At 39.5% G+C, this 20614-nt stretch overlaps 1 protein-coding gene across 4 annotated transcripts; it reads right to left on the reverse strand.

The window, feature by feature from the left end:
- Positions 1-752: 752 nt before the first annotated feature.
- Positions 753-18648, reverse strand: LOC130931894 (oocyte zinc finger protein XlCOF6.1-like). 4 transcript variants are annotated; one of them, XM_057861126.1, is made up of 4 exons: positions 18493-18648; positions 15911-16039; positions 11265-11632; positions 753-4824 (listed from the first exon to the last, which is right to left on the reverse strand). In XM_057861126.1, the coding sequence occupies exons 3-4, from the start codon at positions 11451-11453 to the stop codon at positions 3550-3552; spliced, it is 1464 nt and encodes a 487-aa protein (XP_057717109.1). In that variant the 5' UTR covers positions 11454-11632; positions 15911-16039; positions 18493-18648; the 3' UTR covers positions 753-3549. The 4 variants fall into 4 exon arrangements, with proteins under 4 accessions (XP_057717109.1, XP_057717199.1, XP_057717289.1 ...); XM_057861216.1 differs by lacking the exon at positions 18493-18648 and adding an exon at positions 17810-18482; XM_057861306.1 differs by lacking the exon at positions 11265-11632 and having other exon boundaries at positions 18493-18646.
- Positions 18649-20614: the final 1966 nt, after the last annotated feature.

A 20614-nucleotide genomic window follows, 5' to 3' on the forward strand; every position in this document is an offset into this window, starting at 1 on the left:
CTATTGTTATTGCTAACATCCACTGTCAAGTCTAATGTATTTCATGTCGTTTGTCAATGGAGTTAGGGCTTTTAATGTTTATATGGTTTAGCGATAGCACTCTCACTACATACATACGTGTATGTTGTCGGCGATTAGCCTAGCAATGATCTTAATTGTGGTTGTCAGCCCAAAACCCTCTAAATATATATTAAATGCATCTTACAAGATATAAAATGACTACTACATAATCTGTGGTAATCGTTTGGAGCCCAGTTTTCTCGTCGAATTGCAGCAGCCCATCTCGCTCTCTTCTCTCCGGGTCTCTCGGAATCCGGTAGAACTTCAAGTCTCTCCGTCTATCTTCTCTGTTATTGCAACCGACCGCCACACACGCCTTCACCATTTTAATTATTAATGTTAACGAGCAGAAAAACACGTCGTAAATAGGAGGAATGTACGTAGCCGTAACAGGGAAACATGATGTGTTGACGGACAATTGGGCGGCACCAGTCAGGAGGAAGGAGTTGTGACGTCACGTGGGTAGGGTCTATTTTAGGACTGTGACGTCGCATCATAAAGCGGAAGTAAAGCCGAAGTGGGACATTATAGACCCGCCCTCGCATAGACACAATTTAATTTGTGAAACTTTTCACCGGTAATCTTTCAAAAACGAACTTGCCGATCACGCATTGCTTTTTTGGAACTTGTAGAAACGACTCTAGACATTACAACACATAAAGGATGTTTTCTTCATTCGTTTCCGGAAACCAAAAACTCGGGAGGAAAAAATGCAAAGACTGAATCAACTTGCGCGGACTTTAACACCAGCTCGGTGAATCCATTCACATTTCATATGCATTAAACATTATGTTGGGTTGGCATGGTCTTTCAGAGGACAAAGAGGTAGGCCATTTTTATATTTTTAACTTATTTTTTTAGCGTTAACGTTGTGCTGTACTGCTTCTGTCTGACCATGATTGACTTGAAAAGAATTACAATGGTATCTGACCGCCACTGTTACCGTTTCTGAAAAGAATTACAATGGTATCTGACTGCCACTGTTACCGTTTCTGTTATATATATAAAACAACTTTAGTAAGGGGGAAGTGAAAATAAATTATAGAATTAAGATGCGTTATCAATGAAAAAATTACAAGTGTTCGTTGGCATCACTGAGTAGCATTTGCGATCGCTACACAAAGCTAACTAAATTACCCCCAAAAACGGTAAGAGACGTAGGACAACCAAAGGATATATAAGAAAGACAGGGCTGACGGTTTGGGATAGCTTGTTCAAACAGGAGAATGTCATTGTCAGTCGCGTCGATAAAAAAGCTAAAGCTATGCTTATTGTTTTTTTTTTTTTTTTTTACTTTTTCAGCCTTTGACATTCAAGCCATCTCTTTAATTGGACATTTTTATGTCCTTCCACATCTTTGCCAGTCAATTTGGCACCAGGCACACCATTTTCGGAGAGAATTGGTAGGTTTAGCTCTGTAAACATCTCCTTCGTACACGATTTCCATTCATTTCCTATTAGGGACAAACGGTGGCTTGTCCCTACTTAGCAACAGTAGCTAATGTCATGAATATTAATGAGCGGAAGTGACATGTTGCTTGCGGTACGCCATTGCGTCAAATATTTTAACGTGATTAATTAAAAAAATTAATTACTACTCATTAACGCAAAAAAAAAACAAAAAAACCAACCAAAAAAACTTATCGGTGGGATCAGTGCAGTTACAAATAATGTCTTTTCAATTCAAGTTATGGGGCCAGTTGAATCATGAAAAAAAATTTCAAAAGCAGTCCAACTGTTTTGTTTTTACATTCAAAAATAAATGCAATAATTTTTTCCATGTCAATTTCACAGAAAGTTATATCAATGTCTTTGTTTTATTTATTTTATTGACAACAACAACAAAATAAACAACAATACAAACACAACAATATAGACAATACTAATACAAACCAAAAAACAAAAGAATACAAACACAAATATGCCAGGGGGTATAAACATACCAAACATTACATATCAGAGGGAAAAAAATTTGATGAATAATACGATAATCAACTATTCACAAAAAAGTCGTAACTGTTCACAAATATAAATTATTTTCTCCGCTTTCCTATTCTTTGATTTTTTTCAACAGATTTATGTAGCATACCGTTTCATTGTGGAAATGAGAAAAAGATGGTCACAGCTTGCTGAACTTACATTTGTGGATGTAGAATTTTGACAACAATAGAAGTAGATTGACAATAAAAATATCTTCATCCAGCTCAGTACTTTGTTATGTACCCTTTGTTGGCAATAACGTAGGCCAAACATTTTCTGTAACTCTTCACTCTTCGCTTGGTGCAAAGAAATCAACTGTGGGAGCAATTATTAGAAAATGGAAGATATACAAGACCACTGATAATCTCCCTCGATCTGGGGCTCCATGCAAGATCTCACCCCGAGGCGTCAATATGATAACAAGAACGGGGAGCAAAAATCCCAGAACCACACGGGGAGACCTAGTGAATGACCTACACAGAGCTGTGACCACAGTAACAAAGGCTACTACCAGTAACACAATGCGGCGCCAGGGACTCAAATCCTGCACTGCCAGACGTGTCCCCCTGCTGAAGAAAGTACACGTCCAGTCCCGTCTGCGGTTTGCTAGAAAGCATTTGGATGATACAGAAGAGGACTAGGAGAATTATGGTCAGATGAAACCAAAATAGAACTTTTTGGTAGAAACACAGGTTCTCGTGTTTGGAGGAGAAAGAATACTCAATTGCATCTGAAGAACACCATACCCACTGTGAAGCATGGGGGTGGAAACGTCATGCTTTGGGGCCATTTTTCTGCAAAGGGACCAGGACGACTGATCTGTGTAAAGGAAAGAATGAATGGGGCCATGTATCGAGAGATTTTGTGTAAAAATTTCCTTCCATCAGCAAGAGCATTGAAGATGAGACGTGTCTGGGTCTTTCAGCATGACAATGATCCCAAACACACAGCCAGGGCAACACAGGAGTGGCTTCGTAAGAAATATTTCAAGGTCCTGGTGTGGCCTAGCCAGTCTCCAGATCGCAACCCCATATAAAATCTGTAGAGGGAGCTGAAAGTCCGTGTTGCCCAACGACAGCCCCAAAACATCACTGCTTGAGAGGAGAGCTGCATGGAGGAATGGGCCAAAATACCAGCAACAGTGTGTGAAAAGCTTGTTAGGAGTTACAGAAAACGTTTGGCCTCCGTTATTGCCAACAAAGGGTACATAACAAAGTATTGAGATTAACTTTTGGTATTGACCAAATACTTATTTTCCAGCATGATTTGCAAATATTTTCAAGTGGGAGAACTGGCACAATTAGTGGTTGACTAAATATTTGCCCCACTGTAACCCCTTTTGTACTGTTTATTGTGCGTTTTCAATTGTGGTCGAATACTAAGGTCGAGTTTACGTGATTGTTTCAGATGATGTGCGGATGCGAACTGATACAGCAATAACAAAAGATCAGCATCCCTCAGCAGCTACTTGTAAATCTTTTACCACAAAGTGTGCAGAGAAAAGCCTTTTCACCCGGTGTGCGTACGCGTGTGTTTTGTTAACGCTTGCTTCGAACAAAATCTTTTATAGCAACGAGAACAGGAAAAAGGCTTCTCTCCAGTGTGTGTTTGTGTGTGTCTTGTTAACGCTTGCTTCATACAAAATCTTTTATCGCAGCGGGAGCAGGCAAAAGGCTTCTCTCCAGTGTGTGTACGTGTGTGTCTTGTTAAATCATGGTTCGTACAAAATCTTTTATCGCAGCGAGAGCAGGCAAAAGGCTTCTCTCCAGTGTGTGTACGCGTGTGTATTGTTAAATCATGCTTCTTACAAAATCTTTTATCGCAGCGAGAGCAGGCAAAAGGCTTCTCTCCACTGTGTGTTCTTGTGTGGTTTATAAAAACTTCTTTCGCGATGAATCTTTTACCACAACTTGTGCAGACAAAAGGCTTCTCTTCAGTGTGTGTGAGTGTGTGTCTCTTTAAACATCCCTTAAAAGTGAATGCTCTACCACAAGATGTGCATTGAAAAGGCTTCTCTCCAGTGTGTGTTTTAAAGTGACGGTTTAGTAGTTCTTGCCGAGAGAATCTTTTATGGCAAACTGAGCAGGGAAAAGGCTTCTCTCCAGTGTGTACTGCAGTGTGATCGTTTAAATGTGTTTTCCTGACGAATCTTTTATCGCAGAATGAGCAAGCGAAAGGCTTCTCTCCAGTGTGTGTTCTTATGTGATCGTTTAAATCTTTTTTCACAATGAATCTTTTATCGCAAAATGAGCAAGCGAAAGGCTTCTCCCCAGTGTGTGTAAGCATGTGTCTTTTTAAGTGATGTTTCAGAGAATATGTTTTATCACAAAGTGAGCAGGTAAAAGGTTTCCCAACCACTTTTGTGCTGCTTTTCAATGAGGACTTGTTTAAGAATTCTGAAGCATCTTGGTCAAATTCCTCATCTTCCTCGTCAGTGTTAAAATCAGAAGAGTGTGAAGTCACGTCGTCACTCTCTGAGAGCGGCGCTAACAAACCGTCAGAGGTCAATCGGCCCTCTCCTTTTGGTGTCAGGTGTTGAAATGAGCTGTCGCTCGAAGGTTTTGCTTCCCCACTCTCTTTGCTTGGACCTTCGTCTTCTTCACTCTTCACACTGACAGTCATTGGACACTTAGTGATTTCATCTTCCTGTTCTTCTTCTTTAATACTGGGGGTCTCTGGCTCCTCCTGCTGTTTAATGTACGTAATCTCCGACTCCTCCTGTTTAACGTGGAGTGGATCGCGCTTCTGAGGGTGAAGCTCTTTAATAGTGACTTCTGCGGGATACTGGAAAATGAAAAATATCACGTCATCTGCTAAAGTCGAGCTTTGCTCAGTCTCCTGCCATGATTTTCATGTTGTTTATTTTTTTTTACCGACACCAAGGCCTTGTTTAGACTGGCAGCCAAAATGTAAAGGGTTCAGCAGCAAACCTCTTTTCACTTGCTGAATGTGCCAGTCCATTTTTCCCCCTCAAATGCACATGTGATCGGCTGATGACTTGCATTTATTTAAAATGTACAGTGGTATGAAAAAGTATCTGAACCTTTTGGAATTTCCCACATTTCTGCACAAAATCACAATCAAATGTAATCTGATCTTTGTCAAAATCAAACAGATGAATAAACAGTGTTTGCTTTAACAAAAACCACCCAAACATTTTAAGGCTTTCATATATTAATGAGGATAGTATGCAAACAATGACAGAAGGGGGGAAACTAAGTGAACCCTCTGCCTAAGTGGACAAAGACGTATGACAGGATAAAAAAAAATAAAAAATTAAATGTTAATTAGAATCATATTTTAAGACGATTCGACTAGACACAACAATTTGGCAAAGAGCAGATGACGAGAAATCAGTCTTTTAATCTGCCGTTTCGCCCCGTCTGCCGTTGTCGCGCTAGCGTTATAGCGTCCCCAAATGGAGGATGACGTCGGCAGGGTCACGATTTCATCTGATTTAGAATACGGCCCATTGAGGAGGAATTATTCAGAACGAGGAAAATGCGACGAAGAGAGCAGCAAAATGTCATTGTTTCAATGTCTCTACTCCAATATTTTGACAGGATATTCTTTTTATCCAAGTATTTTTCCCCAAATGCTAAATAAATGGTATGGTCATGACAAATAGCAGTCTTGTGCTAAATGGAATATGAAATATTAAAAATGCATTTATTCAGTACTACATGGCAAAATTACTCCATGACGGTCAAAACTGTCGACTTCACCTTTGCTGTCGCACCTCCTGAACGATATTAAATGCCACCATCGTTAGTCCGGCTTTTGTCATTTCCCTGCCCCGGCTTCGAAGAATGTAGACAAACCAGGAGGCGTGACAGCTAGCCGACATCCTAACCCAGGGGTGGGCAAACTATTCCACAAAGGGCCGCAGTGGGTGTGGGATTTTGTTCATACCCATCATGAGGACAGCATTTCACCAATCCGGTTTCTTACAAGTGCAATCAGTAGATTTCAGTCAGGTGCTTCTTGTTTCCACTGATACCTCATTGGCTAAACTGTCTGTGCTGAATAAGTTTGAACAAAGACCAGGACCCACTGCGGTCCTCGAGGACCGGTTTGCCCACCCCTGTCCTAACCCGAACCAAGTGACGTCTCAAAGTCTTATTTTCCCTTTTCGAAGCAAAGATTAAAAAAAAAAAAATCACACAAAGCTACCCCTTGATCATATCACACGGCGGCGGGGTTGTCGATTGTGTTCGCCCATCGGCAACGCGCCCGGCGGCGACCAAGTTACAGGTCGTCGTTCCTATGCTACCACCGGTGAATTGGAACCTTTTGAAACCCCAGAAAGGCTCACACGCCTCTCCTTGGTGCGGCAAAATTTTTCTGCAGCCGTATGGCTGGCGTGATGCCAAAAATAAATGAATTAATCCGCAAAATCAGCTGAATCCTTAGTCCTTCTCATACAACAGTACAGCTGGATAGTGAAGAGGACTTCTTCTACCGTACACGTCACAGAGCCCTTTCTCAACTCGAGACTGAAGCCGGAAGTCACTCATTTTCATGGCGCGGGATTAAAAACACTAAATAAATATAGGGATCGCTTCCACACACATGCAAGCAGTCCATTTCATTCAGAAGCATAAAATACCACGGAAAATATGAAAAAAAAAACATGCTTTTTGCGGTCATAGGCACTTTCAAGATCCAATATAAAGTCTATGCCATGATGACAGGTAAAATTGGTAACTCATTGGCTGCCATTAAAGTGCCTGTGACACGAAAAAGCATGTTTATTCCATAATACACGCGGTATTTTATGCTTCTGAATGAAATGGACCGTTTGGATGTGTTTGGAAGCGATCGCTAAATTTATTTAGTTTTTTGATTCCCGCGCCATGAAAATGACTGACTTCCGGCAACAGTCTCGAGTTGAGGAAGAGGGCGCTGTGACGTGTACGGAGGAAGGAGTCCTCTTCACTATAGACCCTACTCACCTACGTCACAAAATGACGTGTCGCTGTATCCGGCCGCCATTTTGTCCGTATTTTTTAGACTTATTGTTTTCAATTAGTCGTGCAAGTTATAGAGCAATTCATGGAAGCTCCGGTGTTATCTGACGCTGTACACTCATTGGATGCGTTGCATAAAAGGCGTTATGTGGAAAAGCTTCAGTTTAACCATTCGCCAGATCCGTATTTGATGCCTAAATCGATGTTTTTCGACCCGCTGTCTTCACCGTCTCTGCCTGACATCTGCTACCCTGATATTTACAACTATCTTGTCCACACAAAATCAGCCTATTCTCACGAAAGTTTGAAAATCTTTAAGAGCTTGGAGGCTTATAAATGCTACGTTGCTGGTTGGGTGAAACAGGTCCTCGTACACGAAAATTCGGCAGGAATCTATCTTGTGCTCGGGAAGGTGAGTTACGAAATTTTCATTTCAAAATCTTTTGTTCTTGCTAACATCCACTGTCAAGTCTAATGTATTTCATGTGATTTGTCAATGGAGCTAGGGCTTTTAATGTTTATATGGTTTAGCGATAGCACTCTCACTACATACGTATATAATATGTAATAAATATGAAGTGCGATAGCACTACTCCAGATTGTCCCTAGTTGAATTTATTTTTTGGCTTTTGACCTCAATAGTGAAATTGTAAATTAATTGTATGACAACTGTCTGATTATCCCCTTATAATTATATATTTTCAGGTAGTTCATTCACAACGTCTGAGTGTATGTTGTCGGCGATTAGCCTAGCAATGATCTTAATTGTGGTTGTCAGCCCAAAACCCTCTAAATATATATTAAATGCATCTTACCAGATATAAAATGACTACTACATAATCTGTGGTAGTCGTTTGGAGCCCAGTTTTCTCGTCGAATTGCAGCAGTCAATCTCGGTCTCCTCTCCGGGTCTCTCGGAATACGGTAAAACTTCAAGTCTCTCCATCTATCTTCTCTGTTTTTGCAACCGACCGCCACACACGACTTCACCATTTTGATTATTAATGTTAACGAGCAGAAAAACACGCCATAATAGGAGGAATTTACGAAGCGCTAATGCATTAACATGACGAGTATACGGACAACATGGCGCGGGGGCGTGGCTGTGACGTCACGTGAGTAGCGTCTGTACAGCCGTGCTGTTGTATGAGGACTAAGGATTCAGCTGATTTTGCGGATTAATACGTTTATTTTTTGCATCACGCGAGCCAAACGGCTGCAGAAAAATCCTGTTGTAGGAGGGAGAGGCGTGTGCGCCTTTTTGGGGTTTCAAAAGGTTCCCATTTACTGGTGGATATTGGCCAAAACAAGCCCTACTACTGTGGAACCGTGGGACTTACGAGGACGTGAGTAAACATCGTGTTTTGTATTATGTGAAATACTGGGATCATTTTAATATGTAGGCGGCCTGCATTTTGTGACATGCTCTTTGTCCCCTCGGTCAACGACTTGTCGCATATCCCCCCGCCGGGAGAGCAATACTAGTATACTCGGCTCATCCCCCTCTTCATTCAAGTGCCCGGTGTTCTGTCAAAGTTTCCGACCGATCAGAAATTGCAACTTTGAGTTAAAAATAGCCGCGAATACAGCGATTACAAAGTCAACAGTACAAACTTTCTTTAAATAAAAGACTACTTATGTTTGATCATGGATTGACATGTCATTGTCATTGATTGGCAGCGGTCATTGTCAAGCTGCTTGCCCGGCGAGCTCCCCTGACCGTAGAAGCTAGGAACTAGCTGTAAATTGCTCTCCGCCGGGCGGTTTGACGATCGGCGAAGACAGTCTACAACCCAGTCGTTATGTCAAATAATCCGGGTTAGTTATGTGTGATTTTCCGCTTCAAAGACTTTGAAACATCATTGGTTCGGGTTAGCATGTCGGCTAGCTGTCACGCCTCTTGGTTTGTTTACATTCTCCAAAGCCGGAGAAGGGAAATGACATAAGCCCAGTTTAAGTGGCATAAAATATCGTTCGGGAGGTGCGACAGTAAAGGTGAAGTCGTTAGTTTTGACCATTATTGAGTAATTTTGCCATGTCGTCTTGAATAAATGCATTTTTATCATTTAATATTCCATTTAGCACAAGACTGTTATTTGTCATGACCATGCCAATTATTTAGCAATTGGGGAAAAATACTTGGATAAAAAGAACATCCTGTAAAAATATTGGAGTAGAGAGACTGAAACAATGACATTTTGCGTCTCTCTTCGTCGTGTTTTCCTCGTTGTGAATAATTCCCCCTCAATGGGCTGAATAGTAAAATCGATGAGCCCTGTCACCCGCTGATGTCATCCACCTGTTGGGGACGCTAGAGCCCTATAATGGTAGGCGTGGCTAACCGGCAGATTAAAAGACTAATTTCTCGTCATCTGGGCTTTGCTAAATTGTTGCATATAGTCGAATGACTCGAATCATCTCAAAATATGATTCTAATTCACATAATAATCCTATTTAAGACTTTTTTTCTCGTGTCGTACGCACTTTAATGGCCATAGACGTCCATTCCGTTTGAAGTGTGAGTGATGCCAGCGAATGAAAGAAACTGCCACCTTCCCAGTTCAAATGGATTGGATGTCTACTTGTGATGAACTCTGAATTTCACAGAAGGATGAAAACAGCTTGTTTTTTCTTTGTAGAATATCCTTGAATGATTTCCTGACTAGGAGTGGGAACTTCTTGTTACCTCACGATACGGTACGATTTGCGATACAAAGCTCAAAATAACGATGATCTGACGATATTGCGATACAACGATTTAGAGCTGTCCCGACTAGTCGACGTTGTCGACGTCATCGATGACGTAAATGCGTCGACGGGCAAAACATGCCGTCGACGGGTAATGACGGGTTAAAAACAAAATTACATGCAGATAAAGTTTAGAATGGCAGGCGCTCGCGATACAAGCGGTTGTTACTGGCACCCCAAGGGAGCCGCTGTTATTTCAGTGTGACCGGCGTTGTCAGATCGAGCAGAGAGGAAGAAAGTGGGCGAGCGAGAGAGAGGGAGCGAGATCGGCGAGTTGGAAAAGTGCGCGGGCCGGGTAACCGCCGAGTTGACTAGCTTCCCGAGGAGGAAATCGGACGAACCCAGACGAACCGACGACAACGAGCCAAGTGAATCGCCGGTGAGGAGTTGAAAACACCTCCAATTTCAAAAAAAGGGCAGAGATGGTTACACGCGAAAGCGGCATAAAGCCAAAAAAGACGACCAGAATAACCAGAGCCTAGAATTATTTCAAGGAAAATATGGAGGGTGACACTGTGTGCACTCTTTGCTAAGCTGAGCTCGCATACCACGGTAGCACGTCGGCTATAAACGAACACTTGAAGCGCCGTCACCCAAGTATAATTTTCCAAGACAACAAGAAACAACAAGCTAGCCGATTGTAAGTCCATACAACTCTCTAACGATTTTTTAAATGGAAGTTGTCTTTATGTGCGTCGTATCAACGCGCATTTTATTTAATAAAATAATTAATATAATTATATATTTTTTAAAATTATTATTACATTTATTAGGATCATGGAAGCTCCCACTTAGGGAAAATATATACATATATCCTCTATAGACCCTACCCACCGACGTCACAAAATCACGTGCTCGCTGTATGGTTCCGCCCACTTGTCCGTCATTTTGTGTCTGTATTATCAATGGTCTCAATTGATCGAGCAATTTATAATGCATTTCATGAAAGACCTGGTGCTTTCGGATGCCGTAAACTCACTTGATGCGTTGCATAAAAGGCGTTATGTGGAAAAGCTTCAGTTTATCCATTCGCCAGATCCATATTTGATGCCTAAATCGATGTTTTTCGACCCGCTGTCTCCGCCGTATTTGCCTGACATCTGCTAGCTACCCTGAACTGTACAACTATCTTGTCCACACAAAATCAGCCTATTCTCACGAAAGTTTGAAAAACTTTAAGAGCTTGGAGGCTTATAAATACTTCGTTGCTGGTTGGGTGAAACAGGTCCTCGTCCACGAAAATTCGGCAGGAATCTATCTTGTGCTTGGAAAGGTGAGTTACGAAATGTTCAATTCAAAATCTTTTGTTATTGCTAACATCCACTGTCAAGTCTAATGTACTTCATGTCGTTTGTCAATGGAGTTAGGGCTTTTAATGTTGATATGGTTTAGCGATAGCACTCTCACTACATACATACGTGTATGTTGTCGGCGATTAGCCTAGCAATGATCTTAATTGTGGTTGTCAGCCCAAAACCCTCTAAATATATATTAAATGCATCTTACCAGATATAAAATGACTACTACATAATCTGTGGTAATCGTTTGGAGCCCAGTTTTCTCGTCAAATTTCAGCAGCCCATCTCGCTCTCTTCTCTCCGGGTCTCTCGGAATCCGGTAGAACTTCAATTCTCTCCGTCTTCTCCGTCTATCTTCTCTGTTATTGCAACCGACCGCCACACACGCCTTCACCATTTTGATTATTAATGTTAACGAGCAGAAAAACACGTCGTAAATAGGAGGAATGTACGTAGCCGTAACAGGGAAACATGATGTGTTGACGGACAAGTGGGCGGCACCAGTCAGGAGGAAGGAGTTGTGACGTCACGTGGGTAGGGTCTATAGGCAGTGACTCATACTCAGCAGGAAATGACCTGTAAATGAACACCAAGTGACCTGTAAATGCCCCGAAAATTGGACAGAATGACTGCAAATGCTCTGGTTTTGAATTAGTGGTGCAACAATTAATCGATTAACTCGAGTATTTGATTAGAAAAAAATATTTAAATTATGGCTATCAAAATTATCGTGTTAACGGACGGTAATTAATTTTTTAATCACGTTAAAATATTTGACGCAATTAACGCACATGCCCCACTCAAACAGATTAAAATGACAGCACAGTGCAATGCCAACTTGTTACTTGTGTTTTTTGGAGTTTTGTTGCCCTCTGCTGGCGCCTGAGTGCGACTGATTTTATGGGCTTAAGCACCCATGAGCATTGTGTAATTATTGACCTCAACAATGGCGGGACACTAGTTTATTTTTTGATAGCAAATTTTACAAATGTTATCAAAACGAAAACATTGAGGGGTTTTAATATAACATTTCTATAACTTGTACTAACATTTATCTTTTAAGAAATACAAGTTTTTCTATCCATTGATCGCTTTAACAGAATGTTAATGCCATCTTGTTGATTTATTATTATAATAAACAAATACAGTACTTATGTACCGTATGTTGAATGTGTATATATCCATCTTGTGTCTTATTTTTGCATTCCAATAATAATTTACAGAAAAATATGGCATATTTTATAGATGGTTTGATTGCGATTAATTTTCAAGCTGTAATTACTTAACTTGATTAAAAATTGTAATCGTTTGACAGCCCTAATTCAAATAAAATTTTGCTGCTTTGAGTATTCGTTTAATTAAAGTGGCGTTGTAATGTTTTTTTTTTTAAGTGTTTGCATTTATTTTTATTGATTTGGGTGGATACACGGCCCTCTAGTCTACTTCATTTCACGTGGCTGAATCCATCTGCTCCCTGTTAAGACCAACATAAACTTTTGTTAAGTTTTTGTTTGAGCTAATGATTTTTTTGAATGCATTCATAATTTAGTTTAAAGGTATATTTAGCCATTTTTTGTGGGAATATGTGTCTGAGCCCTTTGTTAAGAGCATTGTAAAAAAGCGTTAGCATTTTATAGCATTTAAGCTAGCTTTTGTTGTACATAGATCCTCTTTTTTTATACTGTGTGAGGCTCATCTCAGGTATTTTAAATTTTTATCCGATTACTCTATTATTCCAACTAAATAGTTCATTGATTAATCCACTACAAAAATAATCGATAGCTGCAGTCCTATTTCGAATGAACGAACATGTCCAGTCTAAATGGATTGGGTGTCGAGCACCGTCAATGGCAGCCTTAGCATTACCTGAGGCACAAATATGATGGAAGATTTTGGTAGCAACTTGTTGGTTCCCTTTTTTTTTTCTTTCTAAAAACATTGACACCTTTTTAAAACGATATCTCGATTCTTGGCAGGAGCATATCGTTAACCTTTTGGGATACAAAGCATCACGATATATCACCATTTCGATATTTTAATCACACTCCTATTCCTGTCCCATGTATCGATAATTGTTGTATTGCCATATCGTGAGATCATATGGGGTTATATTGCTGACACTATTCTGAGCGAGCAATAATGGAAATTGAGCAAAAATAAACTAGATTTCGAGCACAAAAAAATATATTGAGCGAGCAGTTAAAGATTTTAAGCGAGCAATCGTAGATTTTGAGCACAGAAAATAATATTGAGCAAAAAAAAAAATCTACTCTGTGCCGCTCAATTCCCCCCTCCTGCTCTCGCTCTGTATCTCAACTCCGCTTAATTCCCCCCTCCTGCTCTCGCTCCGTATCTCGACTCCTCTGCTCGTCGGTTTCTTTTCTCTGCACGCTGAGTTGTAGGGATGGGCAGATCGATACCAAAATATCGATATTTCGATCCAGCGTGTTAAATTTTAGGTATCGATCGCTAAGCAAAAGTATCATTCATTCATTCATTCATTTTCCATGCCGCTTTTCCTCACGAGGGTCGCGGAGGTGCTGTATCGATATCTGGAATTAATATACAGTGCTGCTCAAAAGTTTGTGAACCCCCTCAACATTTTGGAATTTTCTATTATTTCAACCTGATTTCCTAATCAATCAATTCAGTAGTTTTTTATTTGTTTTTTTAACAGTTGTGTTGTCGAGACTAAATTAAAAAGAGTTTTCATCAACTGATGTAAGTGCAAAATTGAACTGTTTGGTCACAACCAAAACCGCCATGTCTGGCAAAAAGTCAACACTGCATACCACCAAAAGAACCTTCTCCCAACAGTGAAGCATGGAGGTGGGAATGTCAAGATCTGGGCTTGCTTTTCATCCTCAGGACCTGGACAACTCCACATAGTCCAGGGAATCATGAATTCCGAGGAATATTGTCAAATCCTAGAACATAACCTGACGCCATCTGTTTTGAAGTTAAAGCTTGGCAGAAGGTGGATCATGCAACATGATAATGATCCAAAGCATTCCAGCAATACAACCAAGGAATGGCTGAAAAAGAAGAAGATTCGTGTTCTGGACTGGCCCAGTCAAAGTCCTGACCTAAATCCCATTGAAATGCTGTGGCGGGACCTGAAGCGAGCAGTTCATGCCAGACGCCCATCAAACCTCTCTCAACTGACTGCGTTCTGCAAGGAAGAATGGGCAAAAATCCCCCAAAGTAGATGTGAGAGGCTGATTAGTCACTACAGAAACCGTTTGGTTGAGGTAATCTCTGCAAAAGGAGGCGCAATATCCTATTAACTGAAGGGGTTCACATACTTTTGCACACATGATATCTGAGTTTTTCTTAAATCAACCACTTTTGTTAAATAAAGAATGACAATATAACTATTTCTTTTGTTTCAGTCCATTATTTGGAATGTCAGTATTGTGGATTTGGGTATAACTTAACATTTAATAAGGTTATTTTAGTTTTTTTTACAAAAAATCTGACCATCGCTGTGGGGTTCACAAACTTTCGAGCAGCACTGTATTATATTTTCTTTGTCAATTTTTGGGTATATTTTTGTGCACACTTTTTGTACTACTTTTCCCTTTCGCATTCTACACGTACGTAAGCAGTGCACACACATAAGCAGCGCACCGGTGTGTGCTCCCGCCCCCATTCACGTCCGTATCCTGTGTCGAACAGCATGCTTTTCCTCTGCCCCTCTCACGCCTAATTTCTTACTTAACCTTCTTATTCATTTATTGTTATTTCTTGTGAATTTATGTTTCATGTTTTGTTGCTACTTATTTTTATTTTGTTAAAGGTCTGTTTCAATTATTTCAAGATGTTTTTTTTAATTCATCTATTTTTTTTTTTTTTTTTTTCAAAATCTGAAAATTGTGTTAGTAAAATAAAATTCAAAAACGGAAAGTGACTATTGATTAATGGATTTGTTTTTAATGATCTACCATTTGAGGGCAGTAACATGCTATTAATTCGTTCTTTAATTAGATCAAAAATATTTAATTTAGGTAGATTAAAATTTGATCAAATACAACGTGTAGCGGGGAAATGTTCTGTGCATATGAATTTAAGGGTCATTGTTAAAGAGTGAGACTGACTAATCAGAGTTTGTTGTTGATGGATTGGTTTGTGAGTTTGAGGGAAACTGCTTTGCTCGTTATTAAAAGCAGCAGTTTTCCATTGCAAAGCATATTTGACACAAAGAGACTTAATAGTTTTTGAGTGCTTGATGTAGTTGATATCATCAGAATGGCTGAGAACACTGCAGGGTTGTGTATATATATATATATATATATATATATTATATATAATATGAACTTCCGGTTTCGATATCGGATCGGGATCGCAATATTTGGCCTTGGTATTACTTGGTATCGGATCGAATCCAAAATCACTGGTATCGCCCATCTCTAATCTTGACTCCTCTGCTCGTCGGTTTCTTTTCTCTGCGCGCTGAGTTGAGCACATGCGTCACCAACGTGTCACGAAGCCAACCAATCAGAGAGCTGGCGGTATAGAGGAGTCGAGATACGGAGCGAGAGCAGGAGGGGGGAACTGAGCGGCACAGAGTAGATTTTTTTTTTGCTCAATATCTACGATTGCTCGTTTAAAATCTAACTGCTCCCTCAATATTTTTTTTTGTGCTCGAAATCTAGGTTTTTTTTGCTCAATTTCCATTATTGCTCACTCAAAATAGTGTCAGCAATATAACCTCATAAGATCATCGCTATTGTGAGCTTTGTATGGAAAGTCAGTTATTGGAATTTAATCCTACAGTCTCAATCACTGATCACGCGTCAAAAGCAAGTCTGATATTGCATAAAAAAAGTAAAACAACTCATGTTGTGACCTTACCCTCATTTTCTTTTTACAGTTGCTCTTCGTGGCCTGGATTTTCTCACCTCATCTCATTTCCACGTCTCTCCTTTTCAGCTTGATGTTTTTGATTGCGTTCGCCTTCGGTCAGGATTATTTTGTCGCATCCTGAAGACATTTTCGAAAAGCGTCACATACAATTAAATGCAATTACTCTAATGTTAACCAAGCGACTCTCCACTAGAGATGGGATGCTCGAGCCTTCCTGCTCGAATCTGAGTCGAACAAATGAAGTAGAGGCGTGTCAAAGCAGTGTTCCGAAAACGGCATCGAGCACGCCAAAAGTCACGTGACCACTGCTGACCAGGCCTCGAACGTCACAGATGTGTCAGCGAGTCACACAGTTTCCACAGGAAAATGAAAACTCGATGGGAGCCTGCCCGCTCAATCGGTGCGAACGCAATAAAATGTGGCAGACTAACGCAGTTATTCGGCGTTTTTTTTTGAGAGAAGGAATTTTCCCGAGAGCTACAAACATTTGCTCATTTTCAAGTCAGAAGTGAGAATATCATTGTCACTTGAATTTCATTTAATTAATTCACATTGTTATACACTTGATAGTGGCATACGTTTAGACGGGTGAAAGTGGGCCAGAACGGTCAGGAACGCAGTTCCGGTATAAGATTCACGGCCGGAATGCTGTTTCGGTACACGGTGCTTTAATTCTGAAAATATGAAAGCAACTGCCAAAACGCTATGTCAAAAAAAAAAAAAAAAAAATTCTAAGCTGCCACACATGCATTTCATCTCCAAGAAGAAAACAATCTACCAACATCAGATTTACATCCAAAAATGTTAACAACAAGCATTAAAAAGTGCTTGTGTAACATAATCCGTTTCCACCGATATGTATTATTTATTTTATTCAACGGACGGCATGGAGGTTTCCCCGTTTGCTGCAGTTATCAGAGTCTGACGATGATGAGTCACGTCAATGTCCGAATGCACGCAGCAAAGCAAAACGCCTGGACTCATTTATCCGTTCAATCGGCTGACATACTGACATGTGATCAGCAGAGATGGTTAGCTCTGATTGGTTCAAATGTGCATGTTTTCTGGAACAGCCAAAAAAAAAAAAAAAAAAAAAAAGGTTTGTTGAATTGATGCAACAACAAAGGGCAATGCAACAGAAAATGGATCAATTCTTTAAGAGCAAGGAAAGAGTTAAGGAGGCTTATTTATCATATTTAGTTTTATTTGCTCTGATGGGGCGGTGCAGAACATCTTAGATGCCAGTGTGCACTTTGGACTTATATTCATTTATGTTAGGCTACTCATTCATTTCCTTATGATTTAAAAAAGTCAATGTTTGCGTGATCTTCAAAATATATTCCATTTCACTCTGCATAATATAAGTCATTTGTACTTATTTTCCTGAATGTATGTTACTTATATCTTTATTTTTTATTTTTTTTTAAAGTAAATGTTTACATTAACTTCAATTTTAATATACATCCTATGTTCTTAAGAAGTTCAAATTGAGATTTGCCATTTAGTATGTGAGGAAATGAGGGGAAAATAAAAATTAGGAGATGGACGTCGGGGTTATTGCTGTTTTTGTTAACTTTTATTTTGCAAATCATTAAAAAAAATTAAGTTTTGAATGAAAATCAGTTTTTGTATATGCTATTGAAATAACTGCGCCATAACATTTTTATTTGCATTTCAGTAGTTTTTGGAGGTTTGCCCCCCCCCCCCCAAAAAAAAATAAATAAATAAAATAAACAAAATTTCTGGCTCAGTGGCAACCTTCACGTCTGGGAGTTCCGGCAAGAAATTCTAGCCACGTTCACCCCTGCGTTTAGATATTTAGAATAGATACAAATACGCCACAACCCTCCCCAGAAATTATACTTAATTAAAAAATATTTCACCAACCTTTCCTTTCTTTTATTCGGCTCAGTTATATCCATCTTATGATTTTGGAAATCCTTACAGTATGCAATAAATAATATTCCTGTGCTTACTGTATTGTAATATTAAAAAAAAACTTAATACAGTTACTCTCCGACACCTAGGACGAGCCACTTACAGACTAGCACTGTCGTTTATCACAAATACTGCTTTGATCACATCTTCACAGACAAAGCAATGACACAGCCTTTGAAACGTCAACTTTGTGTAAATCACACTTAATGACAACACGATCTCACAGTTGAAATAGAAGACATCCACTTAATTCTATTGAAGATATGTATGAGGCAATTTGACAACTTTAGTTTAAAAAATGAAACATGCACTGTTTATCCAGTCGATGGAGGTCTTGCAGTGTGTCAAACACCTCGAAACAGTGATTTAATTTAGGGCAACTGTCTCAAAAGTGGTTCATTGTTTCGGAAAGTCTCGTTTCTTCCATCCATATCCCCCGCCCTTTAAAACAAAATTTACAAGTGGCATAAAGTCAAAGCAATCGAAATGCGTTCACGTGTCTTGGCTAGCGAGCTAAGCTAAACAAAGCGAAGTTACGTTAGCCTGCAAAGCTTCAACATTAAACCAAACGACTTCCACTAAGCTGTAAGATCGGACGTTTTGGTCCACCAAATTCTTACTTCAGTACTTACCCGATGAAAATACTTTGAAGTTGGGAGAAGGAAAACGAAAGAACGACAAGTCCCACATAGGTCAAGAGAGAGTGCTTCCGGTGTAAAGAGAGAGTGCTTCCGGTGTAGTAGTTCATTGTTTTTCATTGCAGTGGTTTCAGTTTCAAGTTCTCATCTCTTCTTCCATCTATGGCATAATCATTGGATGTTTTTTTTTTTTTTTTTTTTTAAATCGCCCCACCACCACAACTAGATTTTGTTTTTTTTATCCATTAATCCAACACGTACATAGCAATATATATTTTTCGTCTTGTGTTTTGTTGGCAGTTTACCCCTCGTATCAAGGGGCATTACCGCCATCTACTGGGTTGGCGGATTAACACGAGATACAGACTAAAATTATGCTATTCTGACGAACGTTTAAACACACCCTGAGTGGAGACAAAACCTAACACAAAAAACGAAAAAAAAATTTTTTTTTTTTTTTAAATTATCTCTATATCCTACGGTGGCCCTGAAGTGCAAAACACAACGGCAAATTAAAAAACACAACGGCAAATCAAAAGGCAAGGCAAGGCAAGGCAAATTTATTTATATAGCACAATTCAACACAAGGCAATTCAAAGTGCTTTACATCACATGAAGACCATAAAAATCACATTTAAATCAACACAACGTAAAAACCAAGACAAAAGATCGCATTTAATCACAGAATAAAAATAAATAAAAATAAAACAAAAACTACTACTACTAATAATCATTGAAATCAGCAATGGAGATAAGCAAAGGAGGAATAGAAAGCAGGTAGATTGAAATATATGGACAGTTATGGATATGCAGTGCTAAACAAAAGCGTTTTTAGCCCTGATTTAAAAGAGCTAACAGTTTGAGCATACTTCAGACGTTCGGGTAACTTGTTCCAGAGGTGAGGAGCATAATAACTAAATGCTGCCTCACCCTGCTTGGTTCTTGTTCTTGGAACATGCAGAAGACCGGTTCCAGACGACCTTAGGGGTCTAGATGTCTCATAGGAATCTAACAAGTCAAGCATGTATTTTGGTCCAAGGCCATTAAGTGTTTTGTAGACGAGCAGTAGTATTTTATAGTCTATCCTTTGACTCACTGGAAGCCAGTGTAGCGATTTCAAAACCGGTGTAATGTGGTCCAGCTTCCTTGTATTTGTGAGGACTCTGGCTGTAGCATTCTGTACTAGCTGCAGTTTCCTGACTGATTTTTTTATCAAGACCTATAAATATACCGTTGCAGTAGTCCAATCTGCTGAAAATGAATGCATGCATAAGTTTTCCCATGTCTTGTCGAGTCAGAAGCCCCTTAATTCTAGTTATATTTTTTTAGGTGGTAATAAGCGGATTTAGTGACGGACTTTAGATGGCTATAAAATTTTAGGTCTGAGTCAATAATTACGCCAAGTTTTCTGACTTGATTTGTAGCTGTAAGTGACATTGTGCCAAGTTGGCTGCTTATCTTTTGACCTTTCCTTTTTTGGGCCAAAAATGATCACCTCTGTCTTCTCCATATTTAACTGGAGAAAATTCTCGCACATCCATTCATTGATTTGATGAATGCGTTTACTCAGGGAGACTAAGGGACTATAATCATGTGGGGACACAGAAATGTACAGTTGTGTGTCATCTGCATAGGCGTGATAGGAGATGTCATACTGTTCCATTATCTGAGCTAACGGAAGCATATAGTTGTTAAATAAGAGTGGTCCAAGAATTGACCCTTGAGGGACTCCACACGTGAATTTGGTTCGTTCTGACTGATAGTTTCCGATTGACACAAAGAAATCCCTATCATGTAAATAGGATGTGAACCACTGAAGAATAGTGTCAGTTAGCCCTACCTACTGTTCCAATCAGCTGAGTAGTATGTTGTGATCAACCGTGTCAAATGCGGTGCTGAGATCCAATAGTAGCAGAACAGATGATTTGCCTGCATCGGTAAAAAAAACAAAACGCCAAATCACATAACAAAATAACAAATTGAAAAACACCAAATAAAAAAACAACTGCAAATCACATAAAATAAAAACGCAACTGCAAATCACATAACAAAATAACAAATTAAAAACAATGCCAAATTAAAAAACACAACGACAAATCACATAACAAAATAACAA

This window comes from Corythoichthys intestinalis, chromosome 1 (genome assembly GCF_030265065.1).
Source record: "Corythoichthys intestinalis isolate RoL2023-P3 chromosome 1, ASM3026506v1, whole genome shotgun sequence".
Classification (NCBI taxonomy): Eukaryota; Metazoa; Chordata; class Actinopteri; order Syngnathiformes; family Syngnathidae; genus Corythoichthys; species Corythoichthys intestinalis.

Bases quoted from the DNA above. Each gene is read 5' to 3' on its own strand.
- LOC130931894 (XM_057861126.1), bottom strand. From the start codon at position 11,453: ATGGTGAAGGCGTGTGTGGCGGTCGGTTGCAATAACAGAGAAGATAGA. The intron at 4,825-11,264 runs GTAAGATGCATT...TTCATTTTCCAG, and splicing joins TAGTAGTCATTTTATATCTG to TATCCCGCAGAAGTCACTAT.